At 37.7% G+C, this 16,662-nt stretch overlaps 1 protein-coding gene and 1 long non-coding RNA gene across 2 annotated transcripts; one reads left to right on the forward strand and one right to left on the reverse strand.

Annotated features, from left to right (window-relative positions):
* Positions 1 to 333: 333 nt before the first annotated feature.
* LOC142498667 (uncharacterized) lies at positions 334 to 7,794 on the forward strand. The gene is made up of 4 exons (XM_075606925.1): positions 334 to 848; positions 2,524 to 2,798; positions 3,192 to 3,266; positions 6,208 to 7,794. Exons 2-4 carry the CDS (start codon positions 2,711 to 2,713, stop codon positions 6,885 to 6,887), a joined length of 843 nt encoding a protein of 280 aa, XP_075463040.1. The 5' UTR covers positions 334 to 848; positions 2,524 to 2,710; the 3' UTR covers positions 6,888 to 7,794.
* On the reverse strand, positions 6,213 to 13,204 carry LOC142498669 (uncharacterized). Its single transcript, XR_012802521.1, has 4 exons — positions 12,708 to 13,204; positions 9,649 to 9,830; positions 7,607 to 7,707; positions 6,213 to 6,690 (listed from the first exon to the last, which is right to left on the reverse strand). It is a non-coding gene; the product is annotated as an uncharacterized LOC142498669 (long non-coding RNA).
* Between the last annotated feature and the right edge of the window lie 3,458 nt (positions 13,205 to 16,662).

Consider the following 16,662-nt stretch of genomic DNA (forward strand, 5'->3'; position numbering starts at 1 on the left):
ATTAAACAACCAATGGCGTGATTGTGCGGCCTATTTAAAGGTAACATTTGTTTATATTCTTTCTCTGTGTTGTTGGGAGAGAGAGAGAGAGAGGGAGTGACGGAGTGACGGACAGAGCTGTGCATTGTGAGAGTAATTGATAGACGTGTTGATTGATTTGTTTTGTGCTGTTATATTTTGTTTAGCATTTGTTGTTAGTGTGTATTATAATTTGTGTAGTGAGTTTGAGGTTTTTTTTTTTGTGTTGCTTGTGAGAGGTATGGCCGGGAGGCGTGGGAGTCAGAGGACTGATGCTGGGGTGAGTGATCTGAGTCAGGAGAGTGATGTTGCTGACAGTGTTGATGCTGAGTTAAGTACTGTGAGTCAGGAGAGTGATGCTGCTGTGAGTGTTGCTCCTGTGAGAAGTCGTGTGAGAGAGGGGAGTGATGCAAGGGTGAGTGCTGCTTCTCGTGTGAGTAGCCGTGTGAGAGAGGGGAGTGATGCAAGGTTGAGTGCTGCTTCTCGTGTGAGTAGCCGTGTGAGAGAGGGGAGTGATGCTAGGGTGAGTGTTGCTCGTGTGAGTAAGGGGACTGGTGGTGGTGTTGCACGTGGTGGTGTTGCACGTGGTGGTGTTGCACGTGGTGGTGGTGTGCGTCATGGTGTTGCACGTGGTGGTGTGGCGTCTGATGGTGCATTGCTTCTGGATTCTCTTCCATTGGAAGAAGGGGAGTCCAGTCAGCATCAGGCAGCACGTGCTCCAACGAGAAAGCAAACAGTGAAAAGAAATAAAAGATTTAATAGTGCTGAAATGACAGCCCTTGTGACGGGCATTGTGGCAAAATATGATCAGCTCTGTGGTCATTTAGTAGGTAAGATATTGTAATCCTTGATTATGTATTTATTTATATTCCTATGATTATGCTTAAATATCTTGTATTACATGTGATTTCATGCCCTTTATGTATGTCATATGTAATACATGGTATATATGACAGTATGTAAAGGAGGTTAAGGATGTATGTGAAAGTCATTGATGTATTTCTAAAAATAATGCATGTAATAGATCCGAGTACATAATTATTGTATGCACATGATCAGTTACTCTTACAATTTTAAATTGCATTTAGATATTGTAATGGATGTCATCTTCATTATTGAATAATTTCCTTGTAACACTAGTTGAAGGCAGCATGCAAAGTACCTATACTTTAAGATTATTATTTTTAATGCATTGGCTACTCTGCATAGGTTATTACTATTCATGTATAGCGGTATAAATGTTACATGTGAACAATTACTTTATGTATATGTTTTATAATGTCAACATCTTTGTACATATGATATACTATATATTTCCCCATACACAGCATATATAAATATTCATACTGTTACTCTCCCTCTGTGTACACACACAACACATTTGCTATACACACACAAAATTGTGGTACACACAACATAAAAAACGCACACAATACACCTCACATTCAACATGGAGTTGGACCAGTTATCCTAACCATGAACCCCATCCCCCCACCCCACCCACACATCAACATAATGTTAGACTCAAATGTTGCATTAATGGAGGGGAGGAGTCCAATAGTGTCTAAGTTATTGTCCAATCCCCTGTTGTGTAAGTGTTAGGCCTCGTTTAGGGTGCTTCCTTTGGAGGCACTGCGTGCGAACAAGAGGTACAATGTATTTAATCTGAACTGTGGTTGTCATGGTAGCCGGTGTGCTGTCTCCGAACTATGGAGTTTATGTAGGCTAAAGTTAAATGAAGCAAACCATACGTTTATTTAAGCTGCTGCAGCGTCACTGTGACCTAGGCAGCCAATTGCATCATTCTTGAGAATGAGTTCAATAGTGCAACTTCTATCCCTAACCTGGCATCTGTATCCCCTCCCCCTCTCTGCCTCCTCAACACGTGATTAAATCTGCTGACAGAATCAACACACATTACCCATCACACTGTCGCCCTCCCTCAGTAACGCACTCACTGCAACTCGTGGTTTTACACCATGAACGAGGCATAATGCTGAATGTATTAATTTTAAATCACTTTTAAATGTTCTTGAACGTGCCACATTCAAGCATGATTACAACACATAACATTTTGTAATCCGACTTCAGTGCTGCTCAAATACTGTAGAAGTTACCCACAATAATGACATGTTACAAAAAAATTAAATGTTCACGTCAGATGCATAAATTCCTGCCAGAATTGTATGATTTTCTTATTTGAGGCAGCTGTGCTTTGTTTTCTTGTGAATCAAAACATGCAGTGTTTGCTGCCTTATCACCCAGGGGTTCTGCATGTCTGTGAAAGCATTCTTAGTAAATATGGGTGTAGCATGACATCTTCTGACTATCATTCTACATTAACACCATGATGTCAATAATTTCATGTACATCCATGTATGTATTATTTAATGTGCCACAGTTGTATAAAGTTTTTGTCATATTCTATAATTTAACACTATTGCATGCATTGTTGAGAACAGAATTATAAAGATTCTTGATTGTACTACATTATTCTATTTAAAGGCAGGACCAGTTCTACAATTAAACGTCATTTATGGGAGGAAATTCGTGTGTCGGTCTCAGCCTGTGGAAATCAAGTTCGGACAGTGAAGAATTGTAAAAAAAATTTTGATGATGTACGGAGAAATTTGAAAAATGCCATTCAATTTGGCCGCAGGCATCCCCTATTACATTCACCCCTTTGGAGGAGATGTTGAGGGAAAAATTATTACCTGTTTCCATCTCTGGATTATCTGGAGACAGAGATATAGGGATTACTCCCCTAATTAGTCCACAAGGTGATTAATCTATATATATTTCATGTTCTTTATAATAGTGTTTATTATAATGTGACAGTTGAGAAAAAAGTAGATTCATGTTTAATTTCAAGTAACATCTAGGGTATTCACAATCTGAAGAATAACGTTTATTGTTTAGTTTCTTGTGATAAAATTATGTTGTGAAATCATTATCTAGTAATTTGTCAGTAACTTAACTAGTTAGGTTTTGTTATGTAACTCTCTAGGTGCATTATTGTGTGCCATTACACATTAACTTGTTCACAAAGTGAATAGTTACAGTAATGCTTTCTGCTATCTTCCAAAAACTTATTATTCTATTATATTTCTCATGAACATTGTAACTTTCAAAATGTTAATCTTAATGTTTGCTCTATTTTTACATTCATATAGTTACACCTGTGTCTCAGAACAACCAAGAAGAGGTGGACACATCTGATTCATCTTTTGCATCAGCACTTTTGGAAGGTGAGCCTATCCTGTTAGCATTTTGGAATGTTTTTTTTTTCCAGTAACCACAAAAATATGTTTGACCATAGTTAAGATCCACATGTTACAGATATGATCATGCTCATAATTATTAGTATAGTAAAAACAAGAAAACAAATCCTGCGCTCCTACCAATTAGGCACAGAAAAATTATTATTCTCATGAAAGAGTGTATTTGTTTAAAACCTTTGGCCAAACCATTAGTAAGCCTGCATGCCACGTCAAGGCAACCCCTTTAATGCAGGTACCTACACTATACTGTATATATATGTTATTATTGTCCCATGGACTAGTGAAAAAATAGTTAAATCCCTGAAGGGGTTAAACAAAGCATGATCTTATAGTAGTGCAATGAAAATGTGGTTGAAGCCAGTATCATACTTATATTAATATAAAGATGACTTATATATTTGCACTCAAATTGCAACACCACATAACATGGTTTGTGAATTGATGTCTCACTAATAATGCCTGAAATATTATAACTGTTGCTATTATGTAAGTTCAGTATGAATTGTCAACATGTCAAAAACATATATAGGTACATATTTGTGTCTATTCAGTTTACATACAGTAACGTTAGTATTGTATGTTCAACATCACATACACACAAGTAAGTATGTTACTATGACATACTAGTAGAATTTGTATAGTAACATGTCATTGAACATTTTGTATTTCTGATGTTCTTCTAAATAGGAAGTGTGTTTCTGTAGTGTGTATGTTGTCCCTTGCACTTTTTATCCTTCTATGAAAAGAACACACATAAAAATGTAATCAGACACTTACATAATACATTGCAGCACTGGTGTTTAGGAAATTATGCTGTAGAGGCTGGGTTAATGTTTTCATACATCGTTATGTCACAAGTAACATAAGATAATGTTGCTAATGCTATATTTCAGTACTATGTGTACACTTCAAACTAACTGCTATTACCTTTCAACATATGTTCATAATGTAGGTTGCAGGGTGTGTGAGAACCACTATTTGTAATAGTGTTGTTGTGCATAATTAATAAAATCATCACACATGTCACCATTGAGTCTAACAATTATGTGTAAGTAACAACATCCAGGATCACTCCTAAGAAAAACTGATGCTGCTAAAAGATAACTAATCAGTCCTGCACAAAAAAAGCCAATTCCATAAAACATAATGTGTTAGTCCATAAACTTCTCCTCCGTTCACTGCACCACACGTGTACTGATAGTAAACTGGTAACACCCCTTAGGAGTACATGGCTATAGACTAACACGGATAGGGGCTAGTTGTGGTAAGGAGGAATAAATAGCAGTGATACCACTGTGTCTCCTAACCAGGAAGCACAGGCTAAGTACACCGCTACCCTCCACCACTGCCCTCCTACACCCGGTGTCAGCCACGTATTCAGGAGACCTCACACGGAGGTAGGGGAAGGGAGATTACTCACGGGCTTGACTCGCCGAGCTCCGATCTGCGATGACGTCACTGGTTGAATGAACCGGAAGAGGAAACAGTGTGCTCCAGCCCAAATGTAAATAGTACAAAAATAGAAAGTTGCGAGGCAGTTCACTGCTGCCGCTGGGGTATGAATGTAGACACACAATAAATAATAAAAAGTATTTATTAGTGCATATTTACACAAGAAAAAGCTACAGAGCCAAACTCTGACGCGTTTCGTTCCTAGCAGGAACTTTGACAAAGTTCCTGCTAGGAACGAAACGCGTCAGAGTTTGGCTCTGTAGCTTTTTCTTGTGTAAATATGCACTAATAAATACTTTTTATTATTTATTGTGTGTCTACATTCATACCCCAGCGGCAGCAGTGAACCGCCTCGCAACTTTCTATTTTTTTAACAATTATGTGTAACTGGTGATTAATAATGCAACCTCCAATCAAATATAAGTAAATAGTAATGTTTTATTTTGTAAGATGTCAAAAAGGTACATTTTTTACATACACATGGAGACATGAAACCATGTTAAGAATATGTAAGTAACAACATCCAGGATCACTCCTAAGAAAAACTGATGCTGCTAAAAGATAACTAATCAGTCCTGCACAAAAAAAGCCAATTCCATAAAACATAATGTGTTAGTCCATAAACTTCTCCTCCGTTCACTGCACCACACGTGTACTGATAGTAAACTGGTAACACCCCTTAGGAGTACATGGCTATAGACTAACACGGATAGGGGCTAGTTGTGGTAAGGAGGAATAAATAGCAGTGATACCGCTGTGTCTCCTAACCAGGAAGCACAGGCTAAGTACACCGCTACCCTCCACCACTGCCCTCCTACACCCGGTGTCAGCCACGTATTCAGGAGACCTCACACGGAGGTAGGGGAAGGGAGATTACTCACGGGCTTGACTCGCCGAGCTCCGATCTGCGATGACGTCACTGGTTGAATGAACCGGAAGAGGAAACAGTGTGCTCCAGCCCAAATGTAAATAGTACAAAAATAGAAAGTTGCGAGGCAGTTCACTGCTGCCGCTGGGGTATGAATGTAGACACACAATAAATAATAAAAAGTATTTATTAGTGCATATTTACACAAGAAAAAGCTACAGAGCCAAACTCTGACGCGTTTCGTTCCTAGCAGGAACTTTGACAAAGTTCCTGCTAGGAACGAAACGCGTCAGAGTTTGGCTCTGTAGCTTTTTCTTGTGTAAATATGCACTAATAAATACTTTTTATTATTTATTGTGTGTCTACATTCATACCCCAGCGGCAGCAGTGAACCGCCTCGCAACTTTCTATTTTTTTAACAATTATGTGTAACTGGTGATTAATAATGCAACCTCCAATCAAATATAAGTAAATAGTAATGTTTTATTTTGTAAGATGTCAAAAAGGTACATTTTTTACATACACATGGAGACATGAAACCATGTTAAGAATAACAAATGTTAATGTGTTTTATTATTCCTAAAATAGGCATTGCATCTGAACAACATCAGACTCCAATAAGAACAGAAACACGTCCATTACCACCTGCAAATACTACACTAGAAAGTTTGACATCAATTAATGCGTCCGAATCCAGGATTACCTTACTCCAAATAAAACACCATCAGGAATTAATGGGAGTACACCAAGGTATGGCATTAGAAATGCACCGAATTCAAGAGATAATAAGTAAAATCCCTGAAGAATTGTATGTACTGAATCAGACATTCAGGACACTTGTGACCACTCTACAGCAAGTGAATCATCTTCTTCCACACTCTGCAAGAAATGAAGGACATTTCAGTGGCAACACTGAAGGTCTTTTCCATGGAGGCATTTTGTCTTCACAAACAGAGGTGTTAAATTTTTCTAGTGATGAGATATCCCAAGTACCACGCTTTCATCTGGAATCACCAACGACAGCTGAACAAATGCAGACATCCAGTACAGATGATAATGTTCCACACGCACCTAAAAGGACCAAAAAAAGGAAAAGGTCAAAAACAGAAATACGACATCCACTTGCCTGGAACACATTGTCCAATACTGCTAAAGAATGTACCCACCAAAAGGTATCCATGTCTATAACCAGCCTCAAAGTGTTAGTGTGTCTACCCAGGCCCAAACTGAGGTCTATTTTCACAGGCCCACACTGCACCTGTTTTTAGCATGGCCCAAACTGCACCATTGTTTACCCTTGCCCAAACTGCACCTGTATGTACCATGGCACTAAGTTCACCTGTATCTACCTTACAACAAATAACACCTGTATATAGGGATACACAATTTCACCCACTGTCTACACAGGCACAAAGTGGACTTGCCTGTAACCAGACTCAATTTGTTCCAATGTATAGCCACACACAAACTGGACTTGACTCTAACCATCCTCCACATCTTCCAATGTCTACACAGACACAAAGCGGATTTTGTACAACCATACCCAACATGGTACAGTGCCAACCCAGGGGCAGAGCGGATTTTACTACAACCATCCTGAACATCTTCCAGTGTCTACCCAGGGACAAAGGCAATTTTTATTTAGCCATCCTCAACTTCTTACCGTGTCCAACCAGGGACAAGCAACAGGTGTGTCTACCCATCCTCAACTTCTTACCATGTCCAACCAGGGACAAGAAACAGGTGTGCCTACCCATCCTCAACTTCTTACCGTGTCCAACCAGGGACAAGCAACAGGTGTGTCTACCCATCCTCAACTTCTTACCGTGTCCAACCAGGGACAAGCAACAGGTGTGCCTACCCATCCTCAACTTCTTACCGTGTCCAACCAGGGACAAGCAACAGGTGTGCCTACCCATCCTCAACTTCTTACCGTGTCCTACCAGGGACAAGCAACAGGTGTGTCTACCCATCCTCAACTTCTTACCGTGTCCAACCAGGGACAAGCAACAGGTGTGTCTACCGATCCTCAACTTCTTTCAGTGTCCAACCAGGGCCAGAGTGCTGCAGCAATTGTTCAGACACAAACTGCAGCAGTGATTATTCCAAAGTAAAAAGGGAAAAAAAGAGGTGTTAATGCAGAAACAAAATTATGTCAACCATCACAAAGGCCACTTACCCGTTCCCAAACTAAATAGAAATAAATATGATTAAATTGTCAAACGTTTATTGTGTGTTTTTTAACGTATATCAATGTAATATTCATTTAATGCTACAGAAAAGTGTGTGAATGTTTGATATTTTAAGATGGTTTTTTTGTTGGTGTTACACATAATAGCATTTTGACAGAGTACTTTTGTACTGTTGTCAATATCACAGTTAATCACAATGTACACAAACACTCATGAGCACATATAATAGGATAATGACGTACATCTTATACAGTCTTTATACATTATTGACATACATTATACGTCAAATCATAATGTTGTCATTACACATGCTACAACATTGTTTAAAACTACATATATGTTAGTTCACATTAGATAATTGTCATATTTGTGGCTGCCATTAAAATTTCATATGTACATTCATTACTAGTACACTTTATGGCATATGTATGTAATTGTGTAGAATATTTATTTAATACTTACAACTATTTACCTAAAAATTATGTCACATAGTTTGTGTAAGAAATGTATTCATTTACTTACATTTTCAAAGAATGTGTGTGTGTGTGTGTATATATGTTATATATATATATATATATATATATATATATATATATATATATATATATATATATATATATAAATATGTTATATATATATATATATATATATAAAAACATCTAAATATATCAATATCTACATATCATACTTTTATACATCTCTCTCTCTATATATATATACACACATATATTGTTATATATATGTCATGTACATATATATAGATATTATATATATATATAATTATATATATATATATATATATATATATAATTATATATATATATATATATATATATATATAAATATATATATATATATATATATATATAATGTGTTTACAGAGACATTTACCAAATATAAACTTATTAGAAATATATGTGTATATAAAAATAAATTCCTGCACACATAAAATGTAACATGTGTGAGTTGTACAATTACTTAGTGTCTACTGACCTTCAATATCTGTAACTACAATAAGTATGCCTCAAATATTCATTATTTCAGTTATAATGGCTAGTAGAAAACATGGTTCTTAGTTCACACGCTCATGAAAATGTCATATAACTAATAAAAATATGTAATACAACATTATTTTTGACAACATAACAGAACTAATCGTCATTATTTACATAAATATGTGTTAGTGTAAATAGTTAGCATGGTGGCTATTTTTTGAACACCTGCTTGTGGGAGTTTTTAATGGCTAAAAACTGGGTTCTGTTTTTTAACCTTCAAATTTACGTCACATTGATAAAAAGTATCAACTTCAGTGTTTGCTACAGAACATTATAATGTCTCATTACTCTCAGCAATTTACAACGGTCAAGACATGGCATCAAGTGTTAGTGATGAAATGACATTTTTTATATTTCAAGCCATAGAATTACAGGCAGAAAAAAAGCTACTTTGCAGCAAATTTATGATTTCATAGAAGACAAATTTAATGAAAATCAACAAACAAGAGACCCGAAAAAAATGGAAATTATCTGTACGCTACTACTTAACAACAAATGAATGTTTTCAAAGAGACAACCCCCGGCCTGGTGACAGAGTAACGTACTTGAAAGTTGCAGATTCAAAGAAGATTACTTTAGAACATGGAACAAATCTCCTGATAAAGAGTTATTTTTTGCCGAATCCCAATTACAATCAACGGCCACAGACTGGTGTCTCTTACACAAACCAACAGCAGAGCCTAACAGAATCGCAAATGGTATGTGAAGGGAACTACAATGCTATGCTGCCTACTGTACATGGTACAAACATGTGTGCATTTGAAACAACTGAACCGGTGTACCTGCCTCAATCCGTGTCCTGGCAAAGGAATGGTGAGATAACTGATGACGGCGTAACAGACAAGTATCTGCCTCAGCATACCAGGATTCATACTGCGAATCCCAATCAGTTTCTGTGTAACATCAGCCACGGTGAGGGACACAGCGGCGGCAGCAGCAGCTGCAGATTCCAGCAATCTCATTTCTAAATACAAAGACAAAGGTAAACATTGTTAATATTAGCCCATTATTAAAGTATGACTAATTTTCTATAACACCATCATGTACAACATTTCATTAACCCACGCTGAAGAATAGCATTTAGTGAAAACAAACACAATTTTTATAATGTGTATATATAATTTAGGATTTATGTGCAAATTAAACGTGCATTCAAAGGACACACATGCAACGTGATGTTACATATCAGTGATGCGGTACTTGATAACATTACACATATATATGTACACACACAAATATGTTAATAAAGTTGCTTACAATTACACATTGTCTATGTTATTAGTCGCGGTCACCTGTGATTATGTGACAATGCTGACTCATAACTATGAGGTTAAGCATGTATTTGACAATATCATGGCAAAACGCTGTCACTTGCGTGTGCACACGCATTATATAAACATGCTGAAACACACAACAGTATAGTGAAACCGTAGGACTTTGCTAAACTACATTCCTAACATGCAACAGTGTGTTACGCGTTGAGTTGTGCGCGTGCACATTGGTAACCGCTATGTTACTTTACCGGACATAGGGTGAGCTTGTGAGGTGAGGGGGCGTGTTCAGATGTTAAGGGGGGCGTGTCCAATGATACCTGTCTACGGAAACACATAACAAGGCAGCGGGGACACTAATGTGTGTGTTACATGCGCGTGGGGGGGGGTGTGTGGTTGTTTATTGCGTGATAACCGAGTGCTGCAGTATGTGAGTGAGATAGTGATATAGCAACGGGAGGGGGCGTGATCTTGCATGTCCGTGGCCGTGGCCATAACATTACGCGACAGAGTCGCAATTAGTGTGTGTGATGACGATGGAGGCGTGGCCACGCATCAGTATCACACACCCAGTCACCATCCCAGTGCACGTCTCTGCGTGCGCTGTGCTTTCAAGCCCCGGCCCCGGGCCGCCCCCCCCCCCTCGGGACGGTCCAAGTCCCTACCTTGTAGCGCAACTTTCCCAGCGGTGCGCACACAGCAGGGGAATTGTAATTAGAGTTCTGCGACGGAGGCGTGGCCACGCCCCCGGCGGAGGTTGAGCCAATAAGGGCAACCCAGCATCGACATGTCATGGCCACGCCCCCGGCGGAGGTTGAGCCAATAAGGGCAACCCAGCATCGGCATGTCATGGCCACGCCCCCGCAAACCAACAGCTACACCCACTCCCGTCCTAAACCTTCCCTGTCCCCGCAGATCGCGGTGTAGCGCTGTGCACACGCCGCCCCCCCGCCGGCCGCGCGTGTCACATTGAAAACTGGGGACTCAGCCTTAAAAAAAAAATATTCAACACTTTTAATAAACAGCTGCGCATGCACATTCAGTGTGACGGTCCATGATGTGCGTAGCAACATTGAGTTGCGGTGTTCAGAACAATGTCTTATAACATGCGAACACACAAGACAATTTATATGTGTGCGTACGCATGTACATGTCCATAAGTCACTGGTGCCATGTGCTACAGAGCCCTATGCACACACATGCGAGCGTTATGCAAGTCCGTGTAATTGCACCATACCAGTACTTGTTATGGAACAATATGTGTACCTTATGCGTGCACATGGACAGTGATGAACATGATAATACAACATATTCACAATCTAATTAAAATTGTGATGCAAATTTACACACTTATGTCCTTTGTATTTCAGATACATCACTATTACATGGAGTCACAATCAATGCATGTTCCAGTCAAGACTAACAGAGTGTGCTGATTTTGGACGTGTCACATTTTATAACAATGGTCCTATGTTTGAAAACAATGATGCTTATGTAATTGTGAACATTGTTTCTGCTTTTAGTAATTGTAACATCATGAAATGCGTATTATTTTATTAACCTGTAGTTCTTCCTAACAATCATGACATTTGAAATCTAAACACATATACATGTATTACTAACTTTTTATAGTTTTCTGTTCATTGATGTTGACAAAATGTATTAGTAAAGCTTACATGACGTATATAATTAGTATACGTTGCACATATAGCATTAACTTTAAGTAATCATTATTATATATTATTATTAACATTATGTTTATTCATAAATCTATAGAATAAGGATAGAATTACCTTTGAACATGCATATTTGATTACTACATAAATGTTGCTACAATTATGCGGAAGGTTTTGCTTATGTTGAGCCATACACATGACAGAATGTAACATTTGCCACATGACATTATACAACACAAATTAGGAATAATGATTGACTATTTGAAGTTACTTAATAGACCTTTTTATATTTGCTTACAAACACATACATTATATGTAATGTTACAACACATATGGATACCTAATAGATGAATGGAATCATAGCATTTGATAGTAATGAAAATTACAATTAGTTCACGTATGGACAACTAAGAATAAGCAGTGTACAGCACACGTTAAGAGAATGATGCTGAATATGAGATACATATAGTGTGGCTACATTGTGATCAATTAACTTGCCATTTAGTTAATTTTACTCACATACAGCAGCAAATGAGATAAATAAAGGCTACACACATGAAATGTGATCATTATCAATAAACATACACACAAGGAGGTTAAATGATGTTGAAATTGGAAACAACACACTACTCATGTAACCTCATGTGTTTCTGTATCCACTGATTTGTTCATATATGCATACGTTAAGCATGGAATCATTTTGTGTCCAGTTATCGCTTTTTAGAGCACACATGATCATGAATGTTGTCATGTCAAGTATACACATCTTGACAGAAAATTCTGACGGATAACATTTACACATTAGAACTTATTGAAGCTTGATAATTAATGCATACATGATATAACCAATTACAGTGAAATTACTTAAATATTACATATTAAGAATATACATACCATATCAAGATGTTGTTGACCGAAATACACAGATGTTTTATGTGAGTAGGAGGGTCAGAAACACTATCCTATGATGATAACAAGGTCACACGTTATGAAAACACACTTTCATGGCAAAATTTAATAAAATCCATACATATGTTGTTGGTTACCTGAGAAATAGGTGTCGATCACATTCTGACGTGTTTCGACACCACTGGCTGTCTGCTCATTGTCACCTGCAGCAATTATGGGATGTTGTTCGTCAAGCCCCTCCCCTATGTCGCCTTCTAGGTTATGACTCAAAGCAATATTGTGCAGAATGCAACAACAAATGACAATGTCAGAAACCTTCTCAGGCTTATACTTTAATGCACCGCCACTTTTATCTAAACACCGGAACCTACTTTTTAACAGTCCAAAAGTACGCTCGATAACTGACCGAGTTATATGTGTGCAACATTATATCTGTCCTCTGCAGGTGATTGCGGATTAGCCAATGGTGTCAAAAGCCACGGACGGATACCGTACCCTGAGTCACCTAAAAGACAACATCACAATTAATATACAGATTAAATATTTTGATTATGTTGTCACATATGTTTGAACCTCAATTTTAAATAGTATTGTAGGCTAAAATCCAAATATATAAAATTTGATGTAACATGTGTGAGATGATATGTAATCATGGACTTATATCATGTTCACACAAACAATTTGTTACACAATCATAACTACTGACACAATCATATGTAGTATATGTTAAATTTGCATAGACTATATAAATAAATTTATTATTGTAATATGTGAAATCATATATTTACAACAACACATGTATTGATGGCCACTTGTGCTGTACTGTTATTGTGGGTGTGGTTGTAGGTTGACATATTATCACATATATATACCATGCATTATTATGCGAATTTGCCAATTAAAACAGCACAATCATTATGTGAAATGTAAGTTTACATTATCCTACCAAAATTATCTCACATTCAAGAATTATAAACAGAAGCAATTAAAATAGATGACATATATGTTAGCACTTCACATTATGTACTCACCCACCAGCCAACCATGCCCAAAATGCCCATTTTCAAAGGCATGGAAAACTGATGAGTTTCTAAGGATATATGAATCATGGCTGGAACCACAGAATCTGGCTACAACATTCATTATCTTCATCGTTGCATCGCATACCACCTGCACATTCAGGGAATGGTAGTGTTTCCTATTACGGTATGCATGCTCACTCTGACTAGGCGGGATCACAACATGTGTGCAATCGATGGCACCCATCACACATGGCATCCCTGCTATGTTATAGAAGCCATTTCTGACTTCCAGCCACTCTGTCTGGTCACTAGGAAACTGAATATAATTCCTAGCGCGTCTAGTCAGTGCACATAGAAACTGGCCAAAGGCCCGCGAGAATGATGACTGCGAGACCCCGCCCACTATGCCCACAGTTGTTTGAAAAGACGCAGAAGCCAAAAAATGTAATGAGCACAGCATTTTAACAAGACCAGGGACTGCACGACCTCTGCTTGTTACATTATCCAAATCTGATCTTAGTTCTTCGTAAAGAGCTAAGATTGCTGCTGAACTCAATCTATAACGACTTCTTATCTCCTCCTCACTCAACCCATCTAAAAGTGTTCTTTCACGGTACACACGTGGACGGGGTACCAACACGTGTCTCCTCTGTCTTCCCCTCCTATCCCTCTCCTATCACTATCACATACTGTCTATTTTGAGCCTCCTGCAAAACAAGCATGCGCCTTCTCATCAGCAAATGTCTGGTTTGCATATCCATGTCGACGTCACAAGGAGGGTTGATTGTTCCTCCTTTAAATACATATGTGATTAGGTCACGTGTCAGATGTCAATTAACCTGTTAATTACATATAATTGCAGAAGCAAAAATAATTAGTGTTGTTAAACAATGAGTAACTGTTAATATGCACATAAACACATGCAACAAAAATAATGATCCATGTTTGATAATGACTACACAAAATGTTGAAGTGCAACCTTACAACACAATCACAATCCATTCAATTGCTATGTACACAAGTGTGTGCAATGAAATGTGTAAACAATAATTTGGACACATATATGACAGCACTTAGCCCGATGAAGGTGTTTATTAGCAATCATTTCAACCATGAACACACTTGATGTTGCTTAACATAACATGAAGTACTACAAAAACATTAACATATCCATATCCATATGTCGTTAATGATTTTATTGGTGTGTGAAGAACAGTAGGAACATAGAAGTGTAGCAGTACATTGTGTAAAAAAAAATAATGGAAGTTTCTTGCGTGAACATAATTGGTAACAACATTATTTAAGTACTAAAGAGAGTTATTCAACATAAAACATGTAAATATTATAACCATGCATAATGTGTGAGTGCAAACATGCTTTGCACATTACAATCATAATGAAATAGAAGCAAACATTCAGTAATATGTCATTGCTATTACTATAATGTATTTCATGTGTATTAACTATATAATGTATTTTCTTGACACACATGAAGCATATTATATGAAGTGTTCTTTTAAAGTTGCAGTTCACTCAATATCCTGCATGTGTATTTTTTTAATAAATCAGTTCTGTAGTAAGAAAAAATCTTTTAACATTTAAAAAAAAAAAAAAAAACCACTTTGAAAGACCAATTTTCTTGTATTCTATTTTAACAGCCATTTGCTAAGGCACTGCCCCTTCATGTCCTGTCACAAGCTCTGGCACACAACCCTTTGTCAGCCCTGCCCTCCCTCTAGCACTTGTCAGTGCAGGATTGCTCATGAATATTCATGAGCTTCCACTGACAGACAAGCAGAATATAAACAGATCCCTTCACTAATTATGTCACCACATTAATACCTATCAATACATGTATAACGAATTGACTGGCAGCTATACAGTTGTTTAGGTAATTAGAGATTGCACACATAAAAATATTGAAGGAATTTTTTTTATCAAACTAGACAAAAAACAAACAAAAACTACCTGCAGCTTTAAGACACTAGCCAAATAATTAACATGAATAAGACATTGATCTATTCTTTACTTATTCATACTGTAGCAGTTAACAATCTCATCTTTAAAACATTATACACGTAAAAGGTTACACTAGTCTGACAATTACTTGAAGTACTTAATGTAACTAATGATGTTTTTATAACACAGAACAATTAAAAATACAAAGTAATATGTGTTAGCCCCATTGACATCATGCTACCAAAATATATATCAACAAGCATTTTTTTTCTAAGTGCCCATCCGCTGCCTCTGAGCAGCAACTAGCCATCTTTTTCTGGCGTGGCTGATCCGCCAGCAAAACGCCATTCTAGAGAGGCGAATAGCTCCGCTTAGCTTCTCGCCTCTACTAGAATACAGCGTGGCGGAAAAAGTTGGATTTTTTGGCGGAAAGTGCCTTCTCGCCCCGCCACCGGCGGAAAAAAATAAACCGCCACCCAAACTGGCATTTTTTTAGCATCTCGCCACTTTCTCGCCCGTTACTGAATACGGATAGGCTTTTTAGGCGGGAAAGTGGCGAGAATTGCCTTTTCGCTGCTTACTGCATGAACCCCCATGACACAGTCCGCATTTATAACCTAATCGGTTAGTTCCAACATGTTTTTTTTCCTTGACTTCCAGTCCCTTCCATCCATAGACTTCATTTCAATGCCTGCTGCATCCTGCTGCATTCTGCACATGACTATACTGTTTTATCAGCCTCTGACGAGACACTCTGTGGTCTAGAGTGGCGAAATCTGGAACTATTCAAGCGCAGAATTGCCCTTCAACGCCTCTGCGTTCCTGTCTTTCAACCTTCTAGGCTCTTCTTACTGAAATGTCTCATCTCAAGAACATTTCCACTCATCAGAAATTTTTGATTTCCCTTTTGGGGCAATTACTAGGCCTTTGGGTTTTGGAGACCAAATTGCTTCTGTATA

The sequence above is a fragment of the Ascaphus truei genome, chromosome 7, assembly GCF_040206685.1.
Source record: "Ascaphus truei isolate aAscTru1 chromosome 7, aAscTru1.hap1, whole genome shotgun sequence".
NCBI classification, from domain to species: Eukaryota; Metazoa; Chordata; class Amphibia; order Anura; family Ascaphidae; genus Ascaphus; species Ascaphus truei.